Here is a 17,057-nt window from a genome sequence, read left to right as displayed (position 1 = left end):
TGTGTTTCATGTATCTTTACTAAAAAAATATGTGTATAACCCTTAGCACATTATTGACTGGGAAAATATTCAGGTTGAACCAGAAGGAGAATTCCTGGCAGAACCTCTTTGTATTCTCGATCAGAGAGAAACCAACTTGCGGAAGCGATCCATCACCCAGGTTAAAGTGCAATGGAAGCACTTTGGCCCAGAAGAGGCCACTTGGGAAGAGGAGGAATTTATGTAGAAAGCTTATCTGGAATTGTTTTATGAAAGTAGAGAGAACACCAGGGACATGTAGAAATTCCCACTGTAGATCAAAAAATTATGCAATATACTAAAGCAAATACAAGATCTACTTCTACAAAAAAACTTTGTGGAAGCTTAATCGAATTGAGCAAGATCAATGAGAACACATATAACTAAGAATGAGAAATCAATCACACATAACACAGAAGAAATAACTCGGGGAAAGCCTCAGCCTAAAACCCCAATCTCTGTATTATCATACAAGTGGAAATCTTGTTCAAGTTACAAAAAGAATCAACTCTCAAGCTATCCTGCTCTCTCTGCAATCAAACAATACAACTCACAGACTGAATAGACATAGTATATGTCCTCCTCAAGCCCTCTAAGCCTCCTATTTCCTTGCGCAGTTTTTCTTGGGGTTTAGTGATGCCACATGTGTGAATTGGCCTCATCACACTCACAAAACCTGAAGAAGTAACTGCGCAATCCTCAAGGAAAGAGTTCCTTCTACATGCAAGGAATATTCACAATGGAATATTATAGCAACTGATAGTACACCGTCCCTCCATCTGATCTCAACTAGGTCTCTGTCTGAACTGACATGCATGAGTTCTTTATGAGAGAATATTTAGTTATCTGAAGTGCAGCAGTTACATGCATGCATGCATTAACTTACTGAACTCACAATTAATTCAACAAACTGTTTGAATTAATCTAACTAGACTTGACTCAGTTAATTGAGCTAACTATTTACAACTCAATATTATAACTCATCCGTATCTCTTTAACTGATAGATAAATTCCGCAATTAATGGAGAAATTGTTGAATGTCCCCACATAGACTTCATATTTGATTTTCTACAACTAATTAACTCGTGGTGAATTAATTAATTATTTTACAAACAGTTGCTAAGATCAAATTCGAATTTTTACTTCTCTATTTTAGTTCAGGGACTAACTAAAATAAGAAGGTATCCCGAAATGCTATTTATAGCAGTACTAAATTTAGCACTTCTATATTTAGCATTTCTTGTTACTATTTTCAGCAAGATGATGTTCCTCATATGGGGGGGAGATGTAACAACCCAAGTTGCGTAAAAACTACTGAGATTGCTATGTTGATCTTTACTAGATGTTATTTTAAGTTTTATTACATTTTGATGTTAAATATTAAGTCACTGGGGCTGGGAGAGCAAGAACATACATTGTGGTTACCTAAATTATTGGTAATGATACTTTAACAAGATATAAACTTTTTTGTTTTAGTTAAAAGAACCGGTTGCCAAGAAACAATTAACCTCTGCCTAGAAAGCGAAATATAGAGAGGCGGGAGAAGAAAAGAAGCTATCCTAGAGCTGGGTGGAATAGACCAGTGGGAAAGTTTCTCAACACAGTCAATAAGAAAGTACAAAGCTTGAGGCTGGACGAGAGTCCTAAGGCCCAAGAACTGACTGTAACTGGATATAATCTAGTGTGAAAGATAGAAAGTGATCGGGGGAGAGTCTGGATGTGATTGCCAGACTCATGGCTGGGAGGAGAGACTTTCCAGAATATATTTTCATTGCAGTTAACATATAAGTAAAGATAGAAAGCTTCTAAAGATTTAATACTGGAGAGTAGATATTACTATTTGACCTGTAGGTTAAACAAAAAAGTAGGATAGAAAGCTTCCTTCTGCATTAATGACCATGGCGATTAATCTAATGCTTAATTGATAATTGATAATATGAATGATTACAGCAAAATTATTTGTTTTACAGAGTAGAAAAAGGAGATAAATCTTGAAAAGTATCACTGAGAATATGAGTTATCAGTATAGTATAGGAAATTGTAAATAACCCTTTTCGTCAAACTTCAAAATAACCATAAATACTGGTCGGACAGAGGATTAAGTTCGTCCAAGTATTAAACAATTCTCTATTCTAAGTTATGCAAAATAGATAATCATAGCATGGCGGTGAAACATTTGGTAGAGCTTATTATCATAAGTTCGATATAATGAACAAATGCTATATCATGAATAGTAGGTAACGCTACAAGAATTTTTAACAAGAAGCTATCACTACTGATAAAGCATAGCTTACACAACAATCATGTTGGAGGATATCGACCCACGAGGGATTGAAAACAATGTATTTATTACATATTAACACAACAATAAATTGAAAGCTTGAAATCCAAAAACAGGAGCAATCGATGAATCAATCAATGCCATGAGAAAATACAAATAGAGGCATTCTCGGCCCCGCCTTCAAATAAATAAGAAGTTATTAAAATCCACCATTCAAATCAAAATGGACATAGTTTAATAGGTCTTTTGAAAGAGGCTGCTGACAAATGTAGAGTATAGATATTTCATTTAACATAGCATTACAATTCGGAAAAACTATCAACAACTAGAGCTGGTCGCTATGATCGGACACAAAGCATAAGAAACCATCATGTACATTAATAACTTAAATCTGTTCATAAGGAGAAAACCCTCCAAAGAAACCCTCTAATGACTAAACCCGAAACAATAACACCAAACTGTAAGAGCCGCGCTCTTTTCACGACCCATTCTGGCCCTAATAGAAAAAAAAAAATATATATATATATATATATATATATATATATATTTCGATCTCCTCCTTCGTATACTTAAACAGTTTTTTCATACAAGTTAATGCACCAAAGGATATAGCTCCAACTTGTAAATCAACGGGTCGCAGTCTTGAATATCAAACCTCCTAAGAAATCGCTTACCTATAACAAAGGTCGAAAGTCAGCAGATTCTATTTGCGCCAGCACCTGTCTTTTATATACATAAGCAGAATGATACCCTAGGAGGGTTCTTACCTGATTTAGGGACATCTCCTCGGTGAATCGCCTACCTGTAGATCAACAAATGGTCTCAGTTAGAAATTAAAGACTCATTGCAAAACCAGAAACAAGCCTTATCTAAATAGAGGTTGTAGGAAGAACTGTAACCTGGAGATTTCGTTGCGGAAGAGTTACCTTTTTTAGATGGTTGATGGTGCATATTGTTTCTCACTACCTTCGGAATCTCTTGAGCCATCCCTGTATAATGGAGACAGACCTTTAGAACATGTTGAAGGCAGAAATCCCAAGCAGGCACCAAACCCTCAGTACTGATCAAATGAAAATCATTGTCTACCAATCTATATGGCATACCTGTGTTTGTATGTTCAATTGTCTCTACCTTTTCAAACTGCAGAGAGCTCTGTAGTCAGACGACGGCCTTCAACAGACGAAGCCCTTGCAGAGCAGCATGAGATAGAGGAACAACCGCAACAATGGAACCTCCAGGGCTTGGGCGTGAAGAGTTGGTTAGAGGACCAAACCCTACACTTCCTTTGCCATCAGATTGTCGAGGTAGGATCAACGACGATAAAACGAAATAGATGGTGCAACCAAGTGTGAGTAATGTCACATAGTCCAGCTGCTTGCCACGTGTTATCACATACTAGAGCCAATACAACATAATATGCCCAGAATTAATGTGCATAATGAACCAGGAGGATCCCCATCTAGATTTCCTAACATGTTCATTTAATTTAACATATTTCGCATATGAGACCATCCAGATTCCCCAGGATAGAGGTAAATGCAATTAATATACATATTCGTATGTTACCATAGGCCATGACATAATGCCTAATCGCTATATGCTTATGTAATATATATTTTTTTTCATGTATTTTGTAAGGTTTTATAGAGTTGTCATATAGTTGTTACAAGAAACTTCCAAGATTTCATTTTAGGTTTGTTTTTTTATTTTTGAATAGTAAATTTATTAATTTCATGTCTCAGTACTATGGTTTCAATTTAATATTAGATTGTATTAATTTTAAACCGTAGCATTAATACATATTTTATATTAAATTACATTATGAAAATAAATTAAATTACATTACTAATTTTCCGTATAAAATAACATATTAAATTAATAATATCTTTATAGCTCGTAGCATGTAAAATACTGAAACAAAATATATATTAGGTTTTATAATACTTTATAATATTAGATATATAATATTAAATCGTATAATATAAAGAGGCCTCTAAAGATTGGAAAACGATGCTATATCAACTTGTGCTAGTATATTTCATAATCAAATAATAAATTAAAAAAAAAATCTCATGGCACTGTACACAAAAATTTATATACCCTTCGATTTTTTTATTTAAAAAATTAAAAATATGGGAGCTCTGTTCCGCCAAACACTCTGCTTTAATAAAGTCGATTCTCAGAGTTGCGTACATCTTCGTTGTAGACTCCCGTATGGCGTTCATAACTGAGAGATTTAGACGAAACATGAAGCCATCTTTTATTCCAATGAATGCTGAAGCTTCGTATACATGTAGACGCAGACGATATTGCAATTTAAAATGAAAAATAGTACTGTGCCCAAAGTTGATCACTTTAGGCGATTAGACAACACCAATTCCGCGAGTTGAGATGGTATATCATTTCGAATCCATCTCTTATTATATGTGATCCGATTCAATAATTAATTAGATAAATATTCGATGCACATTCAAGTGGAGTTGCAGAAAACCTTCCAAATTTGTCGTGACAGTAGTCGTCAATCATGTAGTTTTTGCGAACCCAATTAAGTTTACTCAGGTGCTGTTGGTTTAGACTTTGAAATTCGGATTGATCCCACCAATTGTTGGAACAGGGCGAAGAAGAGTGAGATGACACGCTGCATGCATCAAGTTGAAAGGATTGATAAGAGGCAATAAAGGGAGCGTCATTCCAGTCTATTTTAACCCTTCCTCCGTCGGTAGCCCAATTCTCTCCATTCCAAAGGGTGGAGAGGATGTTAAATTTGTAATTTCAACGCAGCCCAAAACCACCAAACAAAACCACAAACCGGCTGAAGGGATATCGCACCGCTTTTCCGAAAAAGTTGTTTCCGTATGAAGGGAGCCGCCGCAATCATTCTCTGCCACGCGTCCCTTGTACAAACACCAAAACCGCTTTCCCCGGACGGTAAAGGTCGATTGGTTTGCCCGAGGAGGGTGTGCGAACCACGTTGGATTAGTTGGGCGCGCGATCTCCGCCGTCGACTTCCTGAATGTGCATTCCGCCTGCGTCAAATCACATCTTGCGTGGAGTGAAAGACTTTTGCATTGACCGCCGTGAAGGGAATTCAGTGCCTTTAATGTTTTACGTAGTTTTTAGGTGGAGGCTTTAATTTTGGTGATGGGCATATTAATTTTGGTGATGGGCATACGTCCCATATATTTTCTTATATATGTTTTATGTAGATTTAGGTGAGGCTCTTTTTAATATAGTTATGGGCATGCATACGATATATTTTTTTATATGTTTTCATATATGTGTTATGTAAGATGAGTGTGCCGCAGAAGTTTTTGGCATATATTTTCTTTTGTGTGTGTGGTATGCATGGTGGCTACGCACAGCAGTGCGTGTAATTTTTTTTTTGGGTGCACAGCAGTGCGATAATTTGGAATACCACAGGGGATGTAATGCCTTTTGTTCCCCATTGTAAAACTGAAGTTTTTTTAACATCCACAGCAGTGGAAAATCTGTGAGAGCAGCAGAGTTTTTTTTTGGTTCCCTCTTTGCACAGAGGAAGAAATATGTAACAGAATTTTTGTTTTTTAATTAATAGAAATGCTTTGTGACTGTGTAATGCTGTCTTATGAGTCATTCTGTTTTTGAAAGGATCCCTGTCTAAAGATCCTGGACAGAGGAAACAGAGCATTGTCTCTGTGGTGAATATTTTGTTGGTTTTGGTATTTTCTCCATTTAAAAATACCCAACAGTGGTATAAGAGGAGGACCGGGCTCTTTAAAGAAGTTAAAGAAGCTGAAGGGAGAAGGTTGTTGCTGCAGCAAAACTTCTCAGGCAGACAGAAGACTCAGACAACGAAGGATTCAGGTATTCCCCAAAAGCATTTCTCTTGTTATTGAAGAGACATTCAGTGTTTTAAATACACAGTCAAGGAATGGCTAGCACAAGCACTAGTATGGGTATGTTTAATACCCAGCTCCCACAGTTTAATGGGAAGAACTATGACTACTGGTCAATAACTATGAGAGCCCTGTTTGCCTCTCAAGATTTATGGGAAATAGTTGAAGATGGTTTTGAAGAACCAGCAGATGAAACTGAGTTCAATGCATTAACTCAGGGAGAGAGAGATCTCCTGAAGAGAAATAGGAAGAAGGATGCAAAGGCCATTTTATTGTTGCATCTAGCAGTAGACCAGAGTATATTTCCAAGGATAGCAGCAGCTAAAACATCAAATGAAGCATGGCAAACCCTCAAGACAGCCTATCAAGGAATGGAGAGAGTGAAGACAGCAAAACTACAATTGCTGAGAAAGGATTTTGAGAACTTGAACATGAAGGAGTCAGATAACATTGACTCATTATTCACTCATGTGATTGGTGTAATCACACAAATGAGAACTCATGGAGAGACATTTGAAGATAGAAGAATAGTGGAGAAAATATTGAGGGTCTTACCCTCAAGGTTCGATGCCATAGTCACAACCATTGAAGAGACAAAGGATCTCTCAAACTATTCAGTTGATGAGCTACATGCATCACTGATGACTCATGAGCAGAGGTTGAGTAGGAATGAAAACTCATCCCTTGAGCAAGCCTTCAAGACCCAGAGGTCCTTTGGAAGAGAAAGGGGTCAAGGAAGAGGAAACCGAAGAGGAAGAGGCAGAAGCCAGAACAGAGGTGGAAGGAACAACCCATCAAATGCACAAGGAAGAGGCAGCAATCCAAATCAGAACCAAAGCCAAGGCAGCAGCCAACAAAGAGATCAGTATCAGGCTCAAGGACAAAGGTATGTTAAATCTAATGTTCAATGCTATTATTGCAAAAAGTATGGACATTATGCTAGTGATTGTAGAAAGAAACAGCATGATATGAACAACAGACAAAATGCAAATGTTACAAGAGAAAACAACAGTCAAGAAAATGTCCTATTAGCTTGTAACATGGCTGAAACACATAGTGAGGACATATGGTTTTTAGACTCATGTTGCAGCAACCATATGACAGGGAATATAGCCCTCTTTTCAGCCTTAAATCAGAATTTGAAATCAGAGGTCACACTAGGAATTGATAGTAAAGTGTCTGTTATGGGAAAAGGGGAGGTAAAAATATTTACAAAGCAAGGAGAAAGGAAAACCATAGCAGATGTCTACTATGTCCCCGGAATGAGATGTAACCTATTGAGTGTTGGACAGCTTATCCAAAAGGGTTACAATGTTTACTTTGTAAATGATGTGTGCACCATCATGGACATACCACCCAGCAAAAGATGCATTGCTGAAGTGAAGATGACAAGGAACAGGATGTTCCCTCTCCGGATCAGGGCAGACATGAAGAACAAAATGGAAATGGCAGCAGTCACCCAAGAGGCCTTCCAAAGCGTGCCAAAGGATGAGAACTGGTTATGGCACTCGAGATTCAGGCATCTAAATTTTGGAGGTCTAAACTTATTAAGCAAAAAAGGAATGGTAAAGGGATTACCATTGATAGAGAAGCCGGACAGCCTTTGTGAAGGCTGTATATTGGGAAAACAACACAGAGAAAGTTTTCCATCAGGGAAGAGCATAAGGGCAAAGACACCTTTAGAGATTATCCACTCAGATTTGTGTGGACCAATGCAAGCTCCATCATTAGCTGGCAGCCTATATTTCTTGACATTCATTGATGATTTTACAAAAAAGACTTGGATATATTTCCTCAAGAACAAAAGTGAAGTCTAAGAGAAATTCCAAAACTTCAAAGCACTAGTGGAGAACCAAAGCGGGCTGCACATAAAAGTATTGAGAACTGATAGAGGAGGTGAGTATATCTCCAATGAATTCCTAAAGTTTTGTAGAGAAAATGGGATTCATAAGCAATTTACAACTCGGTACACCCCACAGCAAAATGGAGTTGCTGAAAGGAAGAACAGAACCATCATGGAGATGGCAAGGAGCATGTTGAAGGCAAAGCATTTGCCAAATGAGTATTGGGTTGAAGCTGTACATTGTGCAGTTTATATTTTGAACAGGTGTCCTACAAAGGCAGTCATGAACAAAGTGCCAGAAGAGGCATGGAGTGGGAGAAAGCAAGTAGTCACCCACATGAGAGTTTTTGGGTGTGTGGCCTATGCACACATTCCGGATCAGCTAAGGAAGAAGTTGGACAACAAAGGGGAGAAATGCATCTTCATTGGATACAGTGATGAATCCAAAGCCTACAGGCTGTACATCCCATCTACCAAGAAATTTTTTGTCAGCAGGGATGTTCAATTCATTGAGGAGGAAGCTTGGGATGGAAGCATAGAGAAAACAGTGAACATTAAAAGCTGTTTGCCTCATGATAAAGATGAAGAGGAGGTGGCTGAAATGAATCCCCAAACAGCAGCACCAACACAAGAACAACAAGGTACACCATTGAGGATCAATGAGAGTGCTTCTCCAAGCACACCACAAGGAGGAAATTCAAGTGCATCTTCAAGCACTTGCACACCAAGTGAACGAGGTAAGAAGTTTAGAAATCTAAGTGAAATTTATGAAGAAGGAATGAATTCCTTATTTGCCTTGTATTGTCATGTTGATGATCCTATTCATTTCGAAGAAGCAATCAAAGATAGGAAATGGATAGAAGCTATGGATGAGGAGATGAATGCCATAGAGAGAAACAAGACATGGGATTTGGTTGAGTTACCAAAAGGCAAAGAAGTCATTGGTGTGAAATGGGTCTACAAGACCAAGAGCAATGCTAAAGGCAAGATTGAAAGGCATAAAGCAAGGCTGGTTGTCAAAGGCTACAAGCAGCAGTATGGGAGAGATTATGAGGAGACTTTCGCACCGGTTGCAAGAATGGAAACCGTGAGAGCAGTGCTGTCCATAGCAGCACAAAACAAATGGAAAGTCTACCAAATGGATGTGAAATCAGCATTCCTAAATGGAGTGTTAATGGAAGAGGTCTATGTGGAACAGCCTCTTGGATATGAGAAGAAAGGTGAAGAGCACAAAGTGTGCAAATTGAAGAAAGCTCTTTATGGGCTGAAGCAAGCGCCAAGAGCATGGTACAGCATAATAGATTCATATCTATTGGAGAATGAATTTGACAAATGTGAAGGAGAACCCACAGTCTACATCAAGGAAAAGGATGGTAAAATTTTAATTGTTGTCTTGTATGTAGATGATGTTATTTTCACTGGAAATGATATTTATCTTATTGAGAATTTTAAATCAGTCATGAAGGATGAATTTGAAATGACTGACATGGGTTTGTTGAGATACTTCTTAGGCATAGAAGTAGATCAAAATGAAAAAGGAATTTTTATATCTCAAGCAAGATATGTAAATCAAGTTTTGGGCAGATTTAAGATGGAAGAATGCAAGGCAGCAATCACTCCAACAGTGATGGGATTAAAACTCAGCAAAGAGGACAGCAGCAAGGATTTTGATCCTAGCTTGTACAAAAGCATTGTGGGCAGCCTTATGTATTTAACAGCAACTAGGCCTGACTTAATGTATGCTATTAGTTTAATTTCCAGGTTCATGGAGAGGCCGAAGGAGGCACATTGGCAGGCAGCAAAGAGAATTTTGAGGTATGTCAAAGGTACCAAAATGTTTGGAATTCTATATCATGCCTCAGAACATTCAGATTTGGTTGGGTACACAGATAGCGATTGGGCTCGAAGTGTAGATGATTGGAAGAGCACTTCCGGTTATGTTTTTAATATGGGTTCAGGAGCCATTTCATGGGCTTCTAAGAAGCAGTCCATAGTAGCATTGTCTACAGCAGATGTTGAATATGTGGCAGCAACAACAACAGCATGTCAAGCAGTATGGATGAGGAGGATGTTGAGAAGCTTAGGCCAAGAGCAGGCAAAAGCAACAATGGTCTTTTGTGACAATAGCTCTGCTATTGCTTTGTCAAAGAATTCAGTGTTTCATAAGAGAACAAAACACATCGATACAAGGTTTCACTACATCAGAGAATTAGTGAACAATGGAGAAATTGTCCTCGAACATTGCAGGACCCAGGAACAGGTCGCAGACATCTTGACAAAGCCACTGGTTCAGAAGAGTTTCGAATTTTTGAGGAAGTGTCTGGGTATGACCGAATGCCCAGCTGTTGAAATTAAAGGGGAGTGTTAAATTTGTAATTTCAACGCAGCCCAAAACCACCAAACAAAACCACAAACCGGTTGAAGGGATATCGCACCGCTTTTCCGAAAAAGTTGTTTCCGTATGAAGGGAGCCGCCGCAATCATTCTCTGCCACGCATCCCTTGTACAAACACCAAAACCGCTTTCCCCGGACGGTAAAGGTCGATTGGTTTGCCCGAGGAGGGTGTGCGAACCACGTTGGATTAGCTGGGCGCGCGATCTCCGCCGTCGACTTCCCGAATGTGCATTCCGCCTGCGTCAAATCACATCTTGCGTGGAGTGAAAGACTTTTGCATTGACCGCCGAGAAGGGAATTCAGTGCCTTTAATGTTTTACGTAGTTTTTAGGTGGAGGCTTTAATTTTGGTGATGGGCATACGTCCCATATATTTTGTTATATATGTTTTATGTAAATTTAGGTGAGGCTCTTTTTAATATAGTTATGGGCATGCATACGATATATTTTTTTATATGTTTTCATATATGTGTTATGTAAGATGAGTGTGCCGCAGAAGTTTTTGGCATATATTTTCTTTTGTGTGTGTGGTATGCATGGTGGCTGCACACAACAGTGCGTGTAATTTTTTTTTTGGGTGCACAGCAGTGCGATAATTTGGAATACCACAGGGGATGTAATGCCTTTTGTTCCCCATTGTAAAACTGAAGTTTTTGTAACATCCACAGCAGTGGAAAATCTGTAGAGCAACAGAGTTTTTTTTGGTTCCCTCTTTGCACAGAGGAAGAAATATGTAACAAAATGTTTGTTTTTTAATTAATAGAAATGCTTTGTGTCTGTGTAATGGTGTCTTCTGAGCTAATTTGGTTTTAAAGAGGTTCTCTGCAAAAGATCCTGGACAGAGTAAACAGATCATCGTCTCTGTGTTGAATTTTTATTTTGGTTTTGGTATTTCTCCATTAAAAATATCCAACAGAGGATCCTCATGGGTCGACTATTTGGATATGGGACGCCCACACCTTCATTGTTTTTGAATACCCGGATGGGGATAGAATGAACTGAAAACCTGTTTTCACAATAGGAAAGACATATCTTAACATAAATCATGAAAATTCTAAATACAGCTTCTAAATGAGGTGCCGTTTCAGTTACTCGAAGCACATACACGATTTGTTGGTGGTTCCAAAGAATTGAATAGTTATGGAAGTCTGCTGTGGGATCAAACCACAGATGGAGTCTCTGTTCTCTATTCCCAACTCCACTTGCAAACACATTGGTCTGAAGAATGTAAGGATTTCCCGGAAGGTTTCCCAAAAATTCGAAGTCGAGTTCGTCATGAGAAGAAGCTTCGGACGACATCTGAATGCAAAATACTGACATTACTATATTGTTTATTATCGAAACTATGGCCGGTCTGGCTGCAATCTAGAAAGTTAAAATATGGATATCAGGAATTGAGTTTGAGTTTAAGTACAGTCAACTGATAATAAATAATTCTGCAAGATTTCGTTCTTGAGATAAAATAGGTGCTTACATAATACGAGGTAACCGTTCCAGCGGAATTCCCTGAGATCAGCTTAATTCTCATGCTCACGCTGCCGAAGAGGTATTCCTTTTTGGACCGAAAACCAGAACCTAGAGAAACAAGAATCGTTATGATAAACATCCATACAATATTAAATGTAGGATCTCCTTGAAAATGAAATACTTTAATTACCTAAGATTTGATCCATAGTGAGCTGCGCCGTTTGGCCATTGTTCAACAACTTAACTGTACCCCATGAGATATCGAAATTGTCATTGATGTTGGAAGCCTCTACCGAGAAGAGAACAAGAAGGAGAAGTGAAGTTATATATGCCAACTCTTGTAAATATCTTCGAAATACTAAAAGACTTGCACCGCTCTTCATTGCCGATGGTGGAATTGAGTGACTCAAATATTGCCTCTTTTTTGGCAGCAGAGTTCTGACAGGAGCGAACACCTACACCATTCATATATGTATCGATACTCTCCAGCGTCTAATTTTTTTATGGCGTTTGGACAAATAAATGATTAGGGAGCAAAGAGAATAATATGCAATCAAATGAATGACATCATAGAGCACTCTCTTCATTTCTGGATTACTCGAATTTAAATTTCTATCGTTATCTAGATAATTGTATCTAATTTATCGATCCTTGACATTATTCATTTCCCTGTCATAATTTCAGGTGCGTAGGGATTATCTGGTTCTATATAGCTTTGACCACTAAACTAAATTATGATAACTTCAACCACCCAATGTTCCCATATAATGAGTATCATTGGACAGGTAGTACCATACACAGATGCTAGCTTTTGTGCGTACCAAGAATCTTGAACGTAATACATGAGCATGGCAGATTGTGTGTCCCCATAGACAACCGTAGCATGTTTAAGAATTCCGAGTATCAAGCGCAAGAGGATAAAATGGTAGTATGTCTCATTCACTAATAAAATGTACCTTTAATAATTGTTTGATGATTTGTCATATCCAACAAATCTTCCATGATTTGTCATATCTAACAACTCTTCGCACGACCAGTACTTGTATGTTTCATCTACTTTGGAGTTTCGGTGCAGCGCCATATTTTGCAGTGTCATACAAATTGACTTGTAAAGGCAACAATTAATGAAGGAAGAGGGATGTCATACTAAGGTAACAATGATGAGAAAAGTTTCGTATAGGTAACAATGATGAGAAAAGTTTCGTATGGCCAGTACTAGTATCATGTATGTTTCACCTACTTTCGGGGTTTTGATGCAGCACCGTGTTTTGCAGTGTCATAGGATTGACTTCGAAAGTTTATTATGGAATTAAAAACAATTGTGAAGTTGTGGAGTTAACCGCGCTTGAGCCAGAGGAGTTCTGGGATGGGTGACCTCCTGGGAAGTCCTGGTTACCGGGTGCAAGCCCCGGAAGTGATGATTGATGCTATGTGATTCGTTCTCCACATTTCACTAGTTTCAATCCCACTTCTTCACCCCTGTGAGCATCACCCGATGCAATGAGTGCTAAGTGAACTATTCAAAAATCATGAGAAATTAGTCACTTTACGACTACCTCTCATGGAAATGGTCATACGTTTGAATGACTTACTTAACGCAGTTGAATCCCAAAAATGATATCTAATATAATGCACTGCGTAAATCCACCATACTTAAATTCAAAAAGAGTCAAGGGATCTCTACTTGAATGGTTCATGAGGCACAATACTTGCTAAGGTTTTGCAAATGGGGTAGCAAGCTAAGTGGGCTTGATTGTGGGGAAAAACTCCACAGTTAAGCGCGCTTGAGCCAGAGGAGTTCTGGGATGGGTGACCTCCTGGGAAGTCCTGGTTACCGGGTGCAAGCCCCGGAAGTGATGATTGATGCTATGTGATTCGTTCTCCACATTTCACTAGTTTCAATCCCACTTCTTCACCCCTGTGAGCATCACCCGATGCAATAAGTGCTAAGTGAACTATTCAAAAATCATGAGAAATTAGTCACTTTACGACTACCTCTCATGGAAATGGTCATACGTTTGAATGACTTACTTAACGCAGTTGAATCCCAAAAATGATATCTAATATAATGCACTGCGTAAATCCCCCATACTTAAATTCAAAAAGAGTCAAGGGACCTCTACTTGAATGGTTCATGAGGCACAATACTTGCTAAGGTTTTGCAAATGGGGTAGCAAGCTAAGTGGGCTTGATTGTGGGGAAAAACTCCACAGTTAAGCGCGTTTGAGCCAGAGGAGTTCTGGGATGGGTGACCTCCTGGGAAGTCCTGGTTACCGGGTGCAAGCCCCGGTGAGCATCACCCGATGCAATGAGTGCTAAGTGAACTATTCAAAAATCATGAGAAATTAGTCACTTTACGACTACCTCTCATGGAAATGGTCATACGTTTGAATGACTTACTTAACGCAGTTGAATCCCAAAAATGATATCTAATATAATGCACTGCGTAAATCCCCCATACTTAAGAATATTCTGTTTGAGAATAGTGTTATTAATGTTATCTTTGCTATTTGAAAATTTGTTTTTGAATATTTTTAAAATATTAAGGAGAAAAATAAAGTGAATTTAAAAATATTTTATAATTTATATTTTTAAAATTGTAAATGTTTTGTTTTAAGATAGAAGGTTGGTTTTGTTTTTGTTTTTTTTTTTTAACTAATGCTTCCATTGTTTGTGAATAAATATTTAATGGAAAATAAGATACTTCTTAATATTTTCTTTAACTCCAATCAAAATTATATATGGCTAAAGCTAGATAGCATATAGATGTAGTTTTGACCAAATCATTGGAAAATAGAAAAAATATGTTACTTGAAGATAATATGAATAATATTATTACATCTAAATTTAAGAAGAAATCCTAATGCAATCAAAAATAAAAATTAAAAAAAATTATAATGCTACAAGGAAATCATTAACCCTAATATAGAAAATGAAAATGGTCTTTATGTTTTTGTAGTTTAAAGAAGAAAATCAATATTGCTAAATTAAAATTGGATAATTTCCAAAATGTCATAAATCAAATTCTTGTGTTTGTAACACTAAAAAAATTAAAGATAAAAATCATTTTATCTTAAAATACAATAAATACACGACAATTTCAAAAAATATCTATTACAGTATCCATCTTCTTTCTAACCTTTTATCTCATCAAAAAAATATTAACAAAGAAATACTTTTATTTTTTAAAAATAACTAAAATTTTATATTTAAAGAAAATCTACCGGTAAAAACACAATAGTTACATTAAAAGGGAAAGATTCTCACCATAACAATGATGTCTCATTCACTAATAAAATATATCTTTAATAATGCTCACAGAAATATTTTTGTTTTTTTATTTTTTAAAATTTAATAACTAGAATTTTGTATTAATGGAAAATCTACTTGTACAACACAATAGTTACATCTCGGCCTGGAGTATGCCATAAAACTGCTTCTACTTGGCTAAGAGCTCGTCTTCCTCGGACGTAAGGAAACAGGTTAATGGCCCAAGACCCAGAGGCATATGGCAGGAGTGAAACCTACTCCCTTATGGAGCACCAGCGGGTTATTACATGTGGCGTGGTTTTCCTTGATAACAGTGATGAGTCAAACCGACATTCGCGGATAGCAGCCAAAGATGGTTGTCCTCACTGTTGGTTTTGACACCTGAGTTTGATAGATTTTGCCACCTTCGAAAAAAAAAAAAAAAAAAACACACAATAGTTAGTGTAACAATGATCTGTCATTCACTAATAAAATATATCCTTAATAATGCTTTGATGATCCATCATATCCAACCCTTCTTATCTTGTCCAATACTTGTATGTTTCAATAACTTTGAGGGTTTCTATGCAACGCCATGCTTTGCAATGTCATACGAATTGAATAACGATCGAAGGCTGGGTTGTCATAATATGGTAATAACAATGACGAGAGTTCTAAGAAGTTTTCGCTTGCCCAGTAATTGTATGCTTCATCTAATTTTCAGTTTTGATGCAAGCGCCATACTTTGCAGTGTCATACGATTGAATTATAAGTTAACAATGAGGGAAGAGTGTTAGTTTTGATGCTGCGCCATACTTTGCAGTGTCATACGATTGAGTTATAAGTTAAAAATGATGGAAGAGTGTAACACCCATTGGTGCTCTAACATTTATTTTTACAAAGTTATACTTATTTAGTGTCAATTTTACTTTCATATTAATCTAGAATGTAAAATTATTAGCCTATAAATCCAGAATATGTGTTGTTAATGATTAATTTAAAGAATTTGTTCAATTTTTAAAAAAACTGAAGAATCAGTTAATTCCTGAAAGAGTTATAAGCAATTTTCCCATCTTTTTTTTGAAAAGGAGAAAGGACAGAACCGTGGGGGGTTGGAAAAAATCAATTAGGGAAAGAATACTGTTGTGAATGGTTTCATCCTAGAGTTGGACAAAATAGCGAGTGAGAATAAGACCTTGGACAACAACCGAGAGTTACGAGACTTGAGGCTAGACATAGTCTGGATTCCCAAGGTACCAAGTTGTTTAGCCACTGTCAGGAGCTAGAAGAGCTCAGAGGGGGAACTCTGGACGTAATTGCCAGGTCCATGGTTGGGTGGTAAGACTTTGCAAGAAAAGGTAAACACACACATGGCTGATAAGTAAAGCAGGAAATAGATAAATAGAAATCCTATATTTATTAAGTATTAGTAGGTGAGTGATTCTCTGCTCTACTTTATGAATTGAACAAATTAATATGTTAAAGAAATGAATAGTATGAATAGGGAAATTGTCATCATTTATAATCTCAATACAGTAAATTAGTTACCAATATTAGTGCTTCAAAGGAAAATAAAGTGACGAAATTAGTTTCATCTACTGAAACAGAATACTCTAATCATTCCAAGCTTTAATTAAAAGATTCATTTTTGTGGAAGATTAGTTAATTTGTATTATTCTCTAATATCATTTAAGGCACTGTAAATTCTATTAGACTGTGGATACATTTCAACTGAAAACTGTATCGAATAAAACTTGAATCTTGGCAGGTGTTTATACAAACCATTTTAATAAAAGAATACACATGAGAAGGATAACTGTAGAGTTCATCTACGATAGATAATTTAACGAGATCTACTTCTTAGCTATTATAGTATCTAACTAAAATAATCTGTCTCAATAAAAGTCGTTAACCTTAATCTATAACCATA

The 17,057-nt window shown here is 37.1% G+C and overlaps 1 protein-coding gene across 1 annotated transcript; it reads right to left on the bottom strand.

Annotated features, from left to right (window-relative positions):
• Nucleotides 1-3,457: 3,457 nt before the first annotated feature.
• Nucleotides 3,458-12,309, bottom strand: LOC149247262 (xyloglucan endotransglucosylase protein 7-like). The gene is made up of 7 exons (XM_089443729.1): nt 12,069-12,309; nt 11,886-11,986; nt 11,517-11,710; nt 11,333-11,417; nt 4,768-5,056; nt 4,450-4,580; nt 3,458-3,694 (listed from the first exon to the last, which is right to left on the bottom strand). Exons 1-7 carry the CDS (start codon nt 12,259-12,261, stop codon nt 3,458-3,460), a joined length of 1,230 nt encoding a protein of 409 aa, XP_089299855.1. The 5' UTR covers nt 12,262-12,309.
• Between the last annotated feature and the right edge of the window lie 4,748 nt (nt 12,310-17,057).

This window comes from Pinus tabuliformis, chromosome 7 (genome assembly GCF_031772625.1).
Source record: "Pinus tabuliformis cultivar Carrire ecotype Pingquan chromosome 7, CPIR1, whole genome shotgun sequence".
Lineage (NCBI taxonomy): Eukaryota > Viridiplantae > Streptophyta > Pinopsida > Pinales > Pinaceae > Pinus > Pinus tabuliformis.
This window is presented reverse-complemented; position numbering and strand designations above follow the sequence as displayed.